We start from the raw sequence: 14878 nt of genomic DNA, 5'->3' as shown, positions 1-14878 counted from the left end.
GGCTTCAAATTAACCACCTCAGTGACCTCGACTTGGGTGATGGATGGGCAGGTCCCCGAGTCCCCACTCTCTGCTTCCTCAACGGAAGGCATGTCAGTCGGATTGAGGAGATCGTTGAAGTATTCCTTCCACCGTCCGACGATGTCCCCAGTCAAGGCCAACAGCTCCCCATCCGCACCATAAATGACTACTGCTATTGAAAACGAAACATAGGCTCAGTAGATGTTTTGTCACTAAAACCTAACCCTAACCCTAACCATCACCCTAACCTTAACCCCAAATTCTAACCACATAGAGATATCCATTATCAACCCAAAGAATAATGACAAAAATCTACCGGGTAGACAGTATCCCATCTACTCGCACCATTCAAGGCTCTGATCACACATGATAAATTCCTATTCAGTGGACTGATAGCATTTGAACCGGGTGGAATATGCTGTATAGCAGCCATGGTATCTCACACGTGTGATGTGGCAACGCCTTTAAATAGAGCAGTGGATGAAGTCTCCCTTAATGAGGTTCCAGCTGAACTCAATTACACCTGTCAGTTGCCTGATGTGTTCAATGTGGCAGGATTGGAGGGTGGATGTGTTTTTGATGTGCCTTGAAGCATTTTTGAGTGTGGTACATTATCTCATGTGCACACAGATGTGGGATGTGTGCAGACAAATTATGATAAATGGTCATGGTGATCGTTTATTTGTGCGTAATGCATAAAGCCTATACAGGAACACACTTGTTATTCCTTATTTTTCTTTTTTTTCCCCCCTTTGCTGTCACCAATGAAGGCTAAACAATATAAATCTAAAGTATAAAATAGATCCAAATTTCTTTCACAGGCTCCTTAAGAAGGTTTGAAAGAAGCCTTTTGCTGTTAAGAGCTTCTTAACTGATCTGGGAAACCCGGCCATTATCAATCATTCAAATAAGTAAACGTTTCATTAAGCTACAAATATTATCAATCATTCAAATAAATAAACGAAACAAGACGGTCGGCTATCCCAAAGTAGAAACTACTTAAAATGAAATGCTACATTTCCATTAATTGTGAAATTGGAAAGAGATACTGGCATGTCCATCATCGCTGCATTTGATGGACGAATATTTAAAGTTTGTGGGTCGCAATCCTCGCCACTGCTTCCCGGATCATTGTACTGTCCTGTACTGATGGAGCCCAGTCAGCCTGCAGGCTGCTCTCACAGCGATGACCCGTCACCGACATGATGTAGCGAGTTTCCAGTTTACAAAATCACTCATGTCGCCATTACAAACCATTACAGGAGATCCGTCCTGCCCACAGCAATAATCTACAATGACTCTCTGAAGAAACTTAAAGCTTTAAATTGTCAGCATTGCAAGAATGAATTTCCCTTTGGGGATTAATAAAGTATTTTTGAACTGAATTTGAATTTCATCACCCTTTAAAATATTGGCCTCGGTCATATATTTCTCAAGTTTTTCACAATACAGAAAACAACTTAACTAAATATTTGGTTCAGTTGTTGCATTTTGAGGGATGTGTTCTTGTAAGTAATATTTTTAAATAAATTAATGGAATTCAACTGAATTATGCTGTATAGAGTTTGAGCATTGGTATATGATGGCAGAATATTACTAGTAGCTGTTTTACAACACAAACAGATCAATTTATTAAACAGCAATGTACAGTATCATCATTTATAATAACTTCAGGTTGCCAGTCCATCACAGGGCAATAAAATGACATGCTGGGGTGAATTCTCTTTACTCGTTACGGGTTTCATTTACATGAATACCTGAAAGTTGACCATGAGAGTACCATTTTGCAAGTTTTTTTTTTTTAAGTTTCAAAGTATTTCTTTCAGTTTAACTTTGCTTCTTTTTGTGCGACATGAATGCATATAATGCAAGCTCAATACATCGATACACAATGTTCACCAGGAGAAGATGGCTGGGCTGACAACACTGCTGATGGACAGAGATCATGTGTGACCTTTGAGGTCAAATCCTCTAGCAATATAGTTTCCAAAATTGAATTGAAATGTCACATTTAAAATGCATTAGCAGAAATGCTTTTTCATTTTCAGAATCAGCTGCATTGTTTGATTCATAAATAAAATGAGTAATAAAGCATCCAAACTGCATTTTCATTTTCTTCAAGAGTTCTCACTTTTCATCTCTTCTTCAGTCCAGTCTGACCTTTCTACGCATCCAATACACCCAAGTTCTTCTCCTTCTTCTCCTTCTCCTTCAGGGACATTTTTCTTTTAAAGTATTTTTAGACTGTGCAGCTTGGCTCAGCTTGGTTATTGCTGCCTTAACACACTTTTTATACACATTTAACATCATTTATGTCTTCACTGGTGTAAACTCACATGGAAACCATGTTATTTCATTTCTTCCTGGAGTAACCTGTGATATGAGTTGCAGTAAGATTAGGATAAGTGCAACATTTTTATATGGCTTGGAGGAAGCCTCACTGACCAGAAGACAGGAAACAGAGCTGGAGGTGGCAGGGTTGAAGATGTTAATATTTCCTCTGGGAGTAACAAGGATGGATATTACGGTATAAAGAACTAGCACATCAGAGGAACAGCTAGGATTAGATGTCCTGAGGAGAAAGTAAGAGAGGCTTTGCACTAACAGCACCTTTTCAACCTGATCCAGGCTCTACAAAGGGTTTTAAATTGTGTTTGTCACTCATTCATTCACACACAGCACTCCTGTTTCTACACTCATTTATTGGGGAACATTGTGGGGTTCAGTGCCTTGTGACGGGGCCAAGGGTCAATCATTCCATCTTCGAGTTAGATGACAGCCAACTCTACACACTGATACACAGCCACTCTATATTACACAGTTCTCAGTACTAAGACATTAATGAACCAACAACAATGCTGATAGTCAGTGATCTGACCTGCAGATAATCAAGCCAAATTATTAGTGTCTGCTGGCCAGGACCTGTTAGAACTAATTTGATTACTTTTAAACATCATGTATTCAATGGTTTTCACAAAACAAAACACAAATTAAGACATAAAAAATCCTGCAGTTCTTAATTTCATGTCATTCTAGACTTCTGCAGATATTACATTGATGTAATGATCCGGTTGTTTTTACTGTATATACTTCAGGCCATTTCAATATGTGGTTTTGGTTCACTGCTACAGGAAGGCCGGAAATGCAACCCTGATTTTTATAGCTTTCTTTTTCTCACAATGTTTTTTTGGCATTAATAAAACATGAAAATACTAGCCAATCATGAGGAGGAAGAGACGAAGGACCGTTATATCGCCCGGACCGGGGCCCCTCCCTGGAGCCAGGCCTGGGGTTGGGGCTCGAAGGCGAGCGCCTGGTGGCCGGGTCTTTGCCCGTGTGACCCAGCCAGGCTCAGCCCAAAATGGCGACGCCTTCCCGTAGGCCCACCACCCGCAGGAAGGACCACGACACGCTGGTGCCATGTGGGCTGGGTAGCAGTCGTGGCGGGGTGCCTCGACGACCCAATGATTGGGAGGAACGGCCTCCCCGATCTGAACCCGAGCAGTGTTTTGTTGTTGGACTTCTGTGCTAGTCACGGTTTGTCCATCACGAACACCATGTTCAGGCATAAGGGTGTCCATCAGTGCACGTGGTACCGGGACACCCTAGGCCGGAGGTCAATGATCGATTTTGTTGTCGTTTCAGGCTGTATGTCTTGGACACTCGGGTGAAGAGAGGGGCTGAGCTGTCAACTGATCACCACCTGGTGGTGAGTTGGATGCGCTGGCGGAGGAGGAAGTTGGACAGTTGCATTTTGATTACATTTCTAGCGAGAAATATATATTTTACTTTCCTAATATTCACTCAGTGAATGTATATAATCACTCGTTTGCCCGTTGTTGCAACCTCGCCAGAATAAAGGCTGATTTATGGTTCCGCGTTACACCAACGCAGAGCCTAAGGCGTGGGTTACGCGGTGACGCGCCCGTACGCTGTACCCTACGCCGTAGGCTCTGCGTCAATTTAACACGGAACCATAAATCAGCTCCTGAGCCGGCAGGCAGGCAGAAATCCCGAAATTTTCGGAGGAAATTTCTTAACAGGCGTAGCTACAACTGTTAGATTTCATCTATTAAACCAACATTTATCTTCCTAAATGATTTATTTCAGCCAGCGGTAATTCTCCACAGAGCTGCAGGTTTCTCCCGGGACGACGGCGCAGGTTGACCTGGCGATCGTCTGTACTCCGACTGCTGCGCCCCGGTCTCATCATCGCAGAAAACATCGGATCAAATTTCTTAACAGGCGTTATTTGGATAAACTGAGCCCAAGTTGGGGATCTTAACGGTTACTTTTACGCCTGAAAAAATATTAAAACTTAATAAAGTGGCATATTAACAGCGCTACAGCTGAAATTAAAACAGCTTTTGGCTCTCAGCTTCCTGATTTTAGTGGTGGTGCTGAAAAGTAGGAGTAGTGGGTGTATTGTATTTCAAGTGCCCTAAAATCTGTCCCTTCTTTTTTTAGGGCTAGTGATAGTGAGGGAGGGCTAGTGAGAGAAAGTAGGGCTAGTGAAAGAAAGTAGGGGGTGTATTGGGATTGGGCCTATGTCTCTCGGCTGGCCTTGGAACGTCTCGTACTCCCCCCGGAAGAGCTGGAGGAAGTGTCTGGGGTGAAGGAAGTCTGGGCATCTCTGCTGAGACTGCTGCCCCCGTGACCCGGTTCCAGATAAGCGGCGAAAATGGATGGATGGATGGAAAATACTGTGTGAAAAGGTTTTAAAAATAAAAAGGATTGAGAAAAAAGCAGGTGCACATATCTAAGGGAATATTTACAGCTGTAATGTTTTCACTGCTAGCAGCGTCTGAACTGGAAGGTCAAAATGCACGTGAGTCGCACTAACTCTGACAAAGTGCATTTCTGCTTTCAAAAGTAGCCTTAATGTTCAGCCATTTAAAATGACCATAGAGTGATGGTGTTTATATTCACCACTTTATTAGGTACACCTGGGATATCCCATTAAGAGCCCTATAAATGTATCATTCTAAAACTATTTCAATACATTTGGATAAAAAAGAGCAAAAACGTTTGATACTAATGTGAAGCGGTTCATTCACTAAAGGAAAAGCCGAGCATATTCATGATACAGTCCCGCTAGCATCAAAAGAGAGCATGATTTCAAAATTGTCCTCCCATTAACTTGGATTATGCAGTAAGTGCATCTATGGTAAACAAGGACTGTTATTGATTTGTCCTTGCAAAAGCTGTTCAAGAAAAATGCAGAGCAGTTATCCATGACGATGGGAACACAAACAGCTGTGAGCAGGTATATATGGCTGTCTGCTCCTCTGGCTCAGTCCACTTAGGAACCATTTGACTCATTGTGAAAACAACGTTTTCATAATGAACTTTGTCAGCGTGCTGTCCTGCATCTGCCTGCTGCTGGCAACTGCAGCCAGCCAGAACCCTAAACCCTGTGGTAAGTATTCTGGTTACCACTATATATAAATCTATATGTATAAAACCTTGATCAATAGACACTAACTACTGTATCCCTGCAACTCTGGAAGCGATGACTTAAAAAAAAGTTTTGGTTTTTTTAAAACCTACATATCCTTTATTCTTTCATAGCTCTAATCAAACTATAGTAAGTCAGACAGTAAAGAGGGAGACATTTGTCACATAATACAGTTCTTTTTTATATGTGTATCACCCAATGTATCTTTTTTAGAGTGTTTTTTGGGTGCTCCTGAACTACTTTCTCTGGGCTGTGGCCCAGTATCTTCTTTTCAATCATGCTGAAAGCTAATTTTTCATTTTTGTTTTGTCTTGTCAGTTGTACCAGCACTGATGAATGGGGGTCTCACTATGGTGAGCTCACTGACATTCTGTGCAGGAAAACGTAACTCTGTGGGTAAAATCCCTCTTTCATACTTTCTCTTCCCCTTGGTTTCAGATGGTTGGCGATGGATCCATGATGTCAACGGGTACAATAGGCTATGATGCTCTGGGAAAAAAATTGCGGATAAGAAACTTTGGATTAAACGGAAATGCAACCTTTGGAGTGGACCTGCTGATGCTTTTCAATAAGGTTGTAAATGCTAGTTAAATGTGTTTTCTCTACTTTCTTGCAATCTTTTTCTCCCTACTTCAGTTTGTAATCTTTCTTTGTGTGGTTAGAAACCACAGACGATTGACAATAGTATTTACAATGATTCCTTTTATTATTCCTAAAAATGAAATCTAAGTGGAATGATTGTGTATTTTCTCCTATCATGAACAGCAAATATGTACATGTTTCTGAAGAACTATAGTTGATGCAAAGCAGGATATTGATGTTTGCAGATAAAAATAGTTTCCATTATCTGTTCTACCCAACTTTCTCATACCTATAACATTAACATTTATCCAGCTCTATATCAAACAATATTTACCTTATATTGTTATATTTCATCAGACTGTAAATAAGGCCACCACACACTTCTGTCCCCATACACTTAATTCGAACAATTCCAATTCAGTAAGAAAATACTTTATTGATCCTCCAAGGGAAATAACATGACACACACATTATTTCATCACGTGTCTGTGGAGCTAACTGGCAAACTACAAATTTGACATATTTAAAAGAAGCACTTGATGGTGATGTTCTTGATACTTTTTATGTTTGATCAGTTCAAGAAAAAAACACCCTGAAACTAACAATATACATCTTCGACTCCAACGTGGCTTTGAGATGCAACCACTTATTTGGAACATGAATTTGGAAAAAATCATTTGGAAGTTTCTTTTGTGGAAGACACATAATTAAACTTTAGCACAATTTGAATTTAATAACCTCATTACTGCATATTCACACTTAAAGTGGTGCTCATCTTTCCAGGAGGTCTATTATGAGATCGACTGGAGCACTTATTCTTGCAGGAAGATGCCACTGGATTCATCCTTCATTCCCATGCAAGTTCCCTCTGATGCTAAGCTGATGGGTCAGGTGGTCATGGGCTCTAGCTCCTCTTGGGGAATGGGTGTGTTGGTCAACACCTGGTACGGAGAACTTCCAAATAAGGGTAAAGTACATCTGGAGCTGGTGTTCTGCGACACATTGTGCTATAGTGATACTAAAACTGTGATGAAAAGGTTGTTAGCTTTGAAAGCTGTCACAAGCCCAGGTCTTCACTGAACAATTTCAAAAATGGGAGCAGAACAAAATGTTTATGCTCATTGAAATGTAATAAAGACAAGACATTTCCTAAAACATCAAAATAATTAAATATTTTTACATTAAACTAAATCCAAATTGTTTTTGCAATGTGTTTTTAGGCTCTTATACCGTCGTCTTTACTGATATCGGTTGCATTCCTCTGACCTTCACTGGCTATACTCCAGAATCTGGATGGACCACCGTCAGGTAGGAACCTCGACAAACACAGTCACGTCAGCAATAGCTTAGCCACCCCTCATCGCTATGTAAACAGAAGTTGGTGTTTATATCAACTCTATTGAAACTTACATAGCATTTTAAAAACAATCAAGTATTTTAGAATTTCAATGTATCCAACCATGTAACCTTCAATACATTGTATTCGTACAGAATAAAAGTAAATCCAAGTATTCTAAATGTTTGATTTAAAAAAAGTCCACCCTTTGGAGTGTAAGTTTCCCGATCAGTCAATAATCTTTCAGTTCAGGCTCATATAGCTAGGGCACAGCTGTCAAAAACCATTCACTGTAAAAAAGTTATTCTCAACATGTAAACTTTTATCTACATTTCAGCACCTTCAATTGGGTACTTGGCACCAATAATCCAATGGATTACCTTGTCCCTGCTGTGTGTCTCAATTCTAAATTGGAGGAAACCCAGAAGCCACATAACTTCTTCAATGCCATTGAGTCTCTGGCCATGAAGACAAGGAGCTTGGAGTAGACATCGAGAGTCTTTCGAAAGATACTCATAGATTGTTTTCCTGTGTAGATAGCGTGCAGTCGTTACTGTATGCGAACATATATCCACCAATAAAAAATTCAGTCATATGTGGCAGTCACGGCATTACTCTCTCTAGCAATGTTAAAGGCAGAGAGCAGAAAACCATGAGAGTAAACAGAACCTTCGGATAACAACTTTCTATTGGCGCATTTGTTGTTTAACTCTGTGTTTTCCCTTAAATAAAGGAATTTAAATTCACAAAATATTATGAATAAATACGTCTCTGAGTTTTTTTTTAAATAATAGTGTTTTAATGAACGTCATATGTCAAGCAGTACATGAGAGCAACACGCCCATTTATTTTGATTATGTGGAATGTCATCGGCCCTTTTTAGGTGAAAACAAATTTGAACGGCAGTGTTTACAACTGCACAATGCTGATTTCCAAATAACAAGGCCTGTTGGATAAACAATGATTTAGAAATGAGTTATTGCCCAGGCACAATCACCAGTGTGTAGAAGGAGTTTCATTTATTGTGATGGAGTCCAGTCTCCATTAAAGTAAGCAAACAATAGCACCAAACTGGACATGTTTAAAATAAGTAATTGCTGGTGATATACTTGTTACTCAATAATTTTAAGATATTCAAAATATTTCTGGTTGTTCATATCCTAAACAAGGCTCTCAACCTTTGAAGTTTGCTTGGAGTGAGAATCTTTTTAAATTATTATTAGTAGTATTTTTGGGGGGGGCGGGTGCACGGGGGGAGGAGTGTACTTCAGGGCACTTCATCTTGTAGGTACTAGGTACTACTAGGTACTACTAGGTGAAGTACTTGAAACTGGAACTCGGACCTCACCCGACAATGAAAGAATTGGTCGCGAGGTCGGTAACAGCTGCATACAGCTGCTCTGAGCTGTATGAGCGCTGAGCACACAGTAGCATAGTCCTTGGAATTCATGTGTGTGAAGTTAATGATTTCTCAGCGTGAGAAATGACATGTGTGGCATGTAAACTTGTTGAAATTTGTGTCTCACGCTCAATACCTGAGGCTTGATAGCCCTACTTAAATTACCTCCAGGGGATGTATTTCAGAGACTGTCATTTTTATAAAGCATCTCATTTGACTACTGTGGATTTTAACAACAGAGCAGTTTAGTTTTTATCTTTTTTAACTTACCTGTGAGGAGGTAATGACAACAAAACACAGTTATATTTCTGGATAAACCTTACGTTTTCTAAAGAATGGTTTCAAAGCCTCTTTATTCCTTCACACTGTGCGGTGTCATGATGTAAGTGGAACAACGAACATGTCCAGGAAGTCAGCTGGAACACCCCCACCTTATGTCAATCAAAGTTACCTGTGGCTATTAACCCCGTCAGTGAAGCCACACCAGAGGAGCTGCAGAGTTTCCAATTCATTGCATTTTTCATTGCATCTGCAGAAACTCTGGAGTCATTTCATCTATCTATCTATCTATCTATCTATCTATCTATCTATCTATCTATCTATCTATCTATCTATCTATCTATCTATCTATCTATCTATCTATCTATCTATTTGTTGCTGTGGATGTGTGAGACAACTGCTTTTTTGCAAAGTCTGCAAAATATCTTTTATCACTTTACCCTCTGTGACGTAGAGCCCAAAATAGCTCCACTAAATGCTAAAAAGATGCTTTTGGGATCTTAATTATTTGTTCAAGGCAGCCACTCTGCTTGGTATCTGAGGACATCCAAAACTTTTAGAGCGCCTTCTGCTGGATCAAATATGAACAACAAAACTACAACAAATCATCTAATGCAGGGTTCCCCAACCCTGGTCCTCAGTGCACACTGTCCTGCATGTTTTTTCATGTTTCCCTGCTTCAACACAAACCTGATAGACAGGGCTGTGTCATTATTAGACGTGTAGACCTTGATGACCTGCTGATGATGACAGTTAATCACAATCAGGTGGGTTGAAGCAGGGAAACATCTAAAACACGCAGGGCAGTGGGCCCTGAGGACCAGGGTTGGGGATCCCTGATCTAACGCACCTCTATCATTGGCTACAGAGACATTGAATTTCAGGACAGGGGGCAATTGTGAGTGAAATATGAATTTTCCATATCATGTCTGACTAAACCTTTGAATATTGGTTAAAGTGAAAGCCTTAGAATGGGTAATAACTGATTTATACAACATAAGAAGGTTCAATTTCAGGTTTAAGGGGAGAAAAACTAATATTTTTATACTCAATTTTATTTTGAATATATTCTATTCAGATATTTGTTATTTTGAAAATAACATAGGGAAATATATATACCCATATTGGAAGTGACACAAAGAGCACAGCTTGGTTGAAAAATGTCCAGAGGTTCCCAAAAATCTGCTTAGTGTTGGGTTTGCAGCGTTGCTGCAAGATATAGTACAGTTCCAGTAAAGGGACACTCAGAAAGGAAGGATTAAAACAACCTTGAAGATGGAGTAAGGTTTCCATAATATTATCAGACAAATGACGGGAATGTTATGTGATGTTATGTAGCATATATATATATATATATATATATATATATATATATATATATATATATATATATATATATATATATATATAGCCATCAACTCACCTGCGCATTCCTGCATGACCACCAGCTCTCATTGCAGCGTCCCTGGTTTGCCAGCGCTTGTTTCTGTCCTCCACCCCTGGATCGGATTCCACCTGTGGACTTTATCCTCCAGTGCGTCTGCCTGGGCTTGTCATCCTTTTGGTGATTGTTTTTTTTATTTTTTATTTTGTATTAAAGATTCTTGCCTGCATTTGTGTTCTGCCTTTTTGTCTGTGTGCTGCTGCATAACAGTATATAACATAGTTTCATGTGGAAACTTAGATTTCATGTCAAATAACACTGGCTTCTGCTCGGCAGGATGAGGGGAAACCTGTAAGGAAATGTACAAAACTTACCAGTGAGTGAAGCTCTTCTAGAGTCTAGGATAGCTGTCCAGCAATCTTGTCACTGAAAAACTGACATGTACTGTGGTCTGTATTCCTTTTGTGGGATTTACTGGTGTTAGACTGACTGTTTTGTTCAGATAGGCAGGGATTTGATGAGCTGTAAGGAGGCAGACACAATGTACTCAAAGATGTAAGAGTTTCTAGGAGACATGAATGTATTGTCTGGTAGAAGCTGTTAAAAAAAGTATGGATGTTTGTTGAATAAAAAACATAAACAAAGGCTGAGCCAGTCAGTGTGACAGATCGATATGTTCAGATGAATGGTGAAGAAAAACAATGAAAAGGAATGTAGACAAGGTGAAGAAAACTGAGTCACTGGGTATGGGCATTTATTGGAAAATATTATTTGAAAGGGAACCTAGCTTTAGCAGCTTTTCTATTAAAGTATTTGAAATGCTCTTTGTTTAGAGGAAAACTGGTATGAATTCTCAAACATGCTTCACTGATATTCAGTGCAAGTTGAATGCATTATATATTCATTTACAATGATCAGATGATCTTGAATTGCTTTTACTTTGAGAAAAAGCTGGCATGATTTTTTTGGTTCCCAACAATATTTGTTTCCCCACACATATATTTGTATTTCTCAAGATAAAGAGCCTTGTCTGGTCTCACTGAGAACTCTAATCAAAACACCTTTTAACTTAGAGATTCACACATTTAGAGAACTACAAAGCACCACTAGAAAAGCTGATATCTGCATAAAGGTTGTGTACAGAGACCCTCCCACACCCACTTCTCACAACTGCACTTTTGGCTTTTATCCAAATCGGACATCATAAGTTGGCCAATGGCCATGATTAACACACAACTACACACAACCTCATCAAGGCAAGGCGAGTCAAGTTTATTTGTATAGCACAATTCAACACAAGGTAATTATCAAGAACATACACACAAAATAACATATTCCTTTAAGTAAGAACAATGTGGCTTTAATAATTAAAAATTATTCAGTGCAGCCACACACACACACACACACACACACACACACACACACACACACACACACGGAAACTTTAGATTTCGAGAAAAGCTTACATAAATAAGCTGATGCAGACTTTTTGACAACACGGTGCAAAATGCGTGTGTTAACATTGGCGAGGTGCAGGAGATGAAGGTGATCCGTCTGGAGAGGCTGGTGATCAATAGAGCACACAGCAGTGACCCTGGCTGCAGGGCTGCAGATGAGGAGGGTGTAATAACAGGTGTCCATTTACCGCAACAATGCAAATAATCTTACAAACGGCAAATCATTTTTGTCAATCATTTTTCGTGGGCGTAAAAAATTTGTAAAAATCCTATATTATGTTCTTTACCTCTGTTATAATACAACAAGAACTTCATTGTTTATGTTTACGTAATAATTGCTGAGGGCTCATGTTCTGGATCTCTGAAAAGCACCTAGACTCCTAGAGACAGCTTGTATTTTAATAGACGCTATATATAAATAAAATTTAATTGAACTGAATTGAAGTGAGGGAGCATGCAAATATTGATATGATGGTAGTAGCGTTAATAATTATGTTTTCAAGGTTACAAGTTTTGGTTTGTGTGTCTGCCAGTAATGCCTGCAAGTTGAGCACTGGAAAGAAAATGTGAACGTTTGATTACAATCCTACGGGAATTTCCAAGGATTCATTTTAATTTCTGATTCTTTTTGTGAAACCTGAACAAAGTGGAGTGAACCCAGCTCAGTACACAGTCCTGAGCGCTAGGAGATGACTGGACCGACAACACAGTTGATGAATAGGAGACATGCAGCTAACCGAGGGAAACTAGATATCAGGTATGGCTTTATCCATGATTTTATTAGCTACAGTAATCAATAACTGCTCAAGCCAGGACCCATTACTTTGAAACAGAGTTTATAACAAACACAAACACAAAAAACATCAAAGAAGAAGAAACAAGCAGAGAAGATATTTTAAGTTTAAGATTTTCATACTATTTTTTTTAAGTGCATGATAGCATGTGTCTTAGTTTTGGTCTTCATGAAACCTGATTTGTGATTTTCATTTTGTCTTGATAGTCATTCCACCACTGCTGACAGGAGCTGTTTCTGTTGTGAGTTCACTTACATGCTGAGTAGAGAAGCTTAACTTAGGTGTTGAAATCACTCTGCAGATTATATACTCTATTTGTCTATTGTTTTCAGATAATTGGCGATGGATACACAATGTCAACAGGAACAATAGGCTACGATGCCTGGGGGAAGATGATGCTCGTTAGAAACTCTGGAGTCATCAGTAACGAGACCTGTGCGGTTGACCTGCTGATGCTTTTCAACCAGATTGTAAATGTTGATTAAATTGTGCGTTGGTTATTTTCTCATGCCTTCTTTTTATTCAGTCTGTAATGTCTGCTGGCCTAATGTGTGAGTTGATATCAAGATACAAAATGTGTAGTGCGGTCAACAAAGTATGCTCTCTCCCAGCTCACCCCACCTCCATAATCCAGCCAGCCTCCCGCAGTGTTGCTAACTCCTCAGTAAGGAAAGTAGCTATTGGCTGTCCCAAAAGTCGCTAGAAGTCGCTAAATGACGTCATCGCCTAATTTGCATAATTGGCAATTTGCATATAACTGTAATGGATGCTGTAGGAGAGAGGAATAACGTCGTGGGAGAGACAAAAGTGAGTAAAAAACACCCTAAATATGTTTAGAACTACAAATGTACAAAATTAATTTCAACATTAACAACATTTAATGATTTTAATGCTTTGTCTAGATCCACACTGCACAAATCAGTTTTGTCCTGTATTGTTAAATGTATTGTTAAATTATAACAGCAAATCTAATCAAAAGATTGTTATGTAGGGTGAAATTGCTAGCTCTACAACCAACCCTCCTCCTTTATCCGGGCTTGGGACTGGCAAAGTGACCCAAAAGAAAAAAGAAACGTTTACATTTACATCCCGCTCTGCAAGCCAGCGGCGGCTTTGCGCAAGCGCATTTCATTTGCAGTCTGGACGCGGAGTGGTGAGGGTCTCCTCTCTGCTCTGCCCACCAGATAAGTCTCCAATAACACCAGAAAAAGTCGCTAGATTTGTCGCTAGTCGCTTTTTTGAAAAAAGGTCGCTATAGGGGTCTGAAAAGTCGCTAAATCTAGCGACAAAGTCGCTAAGTTGGCAACACTGGCCTCCCGACGCGAGCGGAAGAGAAGCCTTATTTGTAGACGCCCAAAGACCACCCACAGAGACACTCCTACGACAAGGAGCCACTGAGGTGCCTTCATTCATTAAACCCATCACCCAATCCAGTGCTCAATACTAATGCATTCGGCTCCTACATTGTTAATTAATCAAACAAAGAATCACGCAGTCATATAAAATCTGTGTGTGTGTGTGTGTGTGTGTGTGTGTGTGTGTGTGTGTGTGTGTGTGTGTGTGTGTGTGTGTGTGTGCATTGGTACATGTTAAAACACATGCTGGACAATTGGTCAAAATACACAGCACACTAGAAAGACATTTTGTATTAACAAGACAGCAACAGTGTCCTGCTAATTCTGAAAAAATGTAGAATTGTTTCTATTGGTCCACAAACCCTAAATATGCAAAAAAAAAACAAACAAGATGTCCGTTTAATACTTATAAACCAGTTTTTGTGTATAATCTGTGTATCCACACAGCACCCCCTATGGCAGGTTGTGTATTAGCAAGACCTCATGAATATTCACAGTGACTTTTTCTGATGGTTGTCTGCCAGAAGGTCCTTATAATTATTAAACTGTCCTTCTAATTCACATGTTGCTATACACTGGGGGTGAGTTGGCAATATGATTACTCTGTATACTATAAATCTGATTTTATAAAGGTTAGTTGGCTGCCTAAACCCAACCTTTGGTCCAACCTTGAAATTGTCACGGTTGGTTAGGTGAGGACCCGAACGCAGGAGAGCAGGAGGCAGGAGGCAGGAGTTGGCAAAAAGCAGGATTTATTTAACGAAACAAAAACGCTGCAGAGCAGGATCAAAACTCAAAACTAGGCTTCAAAAA

General features: G+C 39.7%; 1 protein-coding gene across 2 annotated transcripts; it reads left to right on the top strand.

Annotated features, from left to right (window-relative positions):
* The first annotated feature begins 5328 nt into the window (after positions 1-5328).
* On the top strand, positions 5329-8155 carry LOC133452649 (ependymin-2-like). 2 transcript variants are annotated; one of them, XM_061732136.1, is made up of 6 exons: positions 5333-5440; positions 5798-5832; positions 5918-6052; positions 6845-7028; positions 7282-7369; positions 7735-8155. In XM_061732136.1, exons 1-6 carry the CDS (start codon positions 5365-5367, stop codon positions 7883-7885), a joined length of 669 nt encoding a protein of 222 aa, XP_061588120.1. In that variant the 5' UTR covers positions 5333-5364; the 3' UTR covers positions 7886-8155. The 2 variants fall into 2 exon arrangements, with proteins under 2 accessions (XP_061588129.1, XP_061588120.1); XM_061732145.1 differs by lacking the exon at positions 5798-5832 and having other exon boundaries at positions 5329-5440.
* The last annotated feature ends 6723 nt before the right edge of the window (positions 8156-14878 follow it).

The sequence above is a fragment of the Cololabis saira genome, chromosome 1 (genome assembly GCF_033807715.1).
Source record: "Cololabis saira isolate AMF1-May2022 chromosome 1, fColSai1.1, whole genome shotgun sequence".
NCBI classification, from domain to species: Eukaryota; Metazoa; Chordata; class Actinopteri; order Beloniformes; family Belonidae; genus Cololabis; species Cololabis saira.
The sequence above is the reverse complement of the archived record's forward strand: the minus strand, read 5'-3'. Positions and strand labels throughout refer to the sequence as shown.

Excerpts from the sequence above, each read along its gene's own strand:
- LOC133452649 (XM_061732136.1), top strand. The coding sequence starts at position 5,365 with ATGAACTTTGTCAGCGTGCTGTCCTGCATCTGCCTGCTGCTGGCAACT. Across the intron at positions 7,029-7,281 it reads CGGAGAACTTCCAAATAAGG|GCTCTTATACCGTCGTCTTT; the intron begins GTAAAGTACATC and ends ATGTGTTTTTAG. Across the intron at positions 7,370-7,734 it reads TCTGGATGGACCACCGTCAG|CACCTTCAATTGGGTACTTG; the intron begins GTAGGAACCTCG and ends TCTACATTTCAG.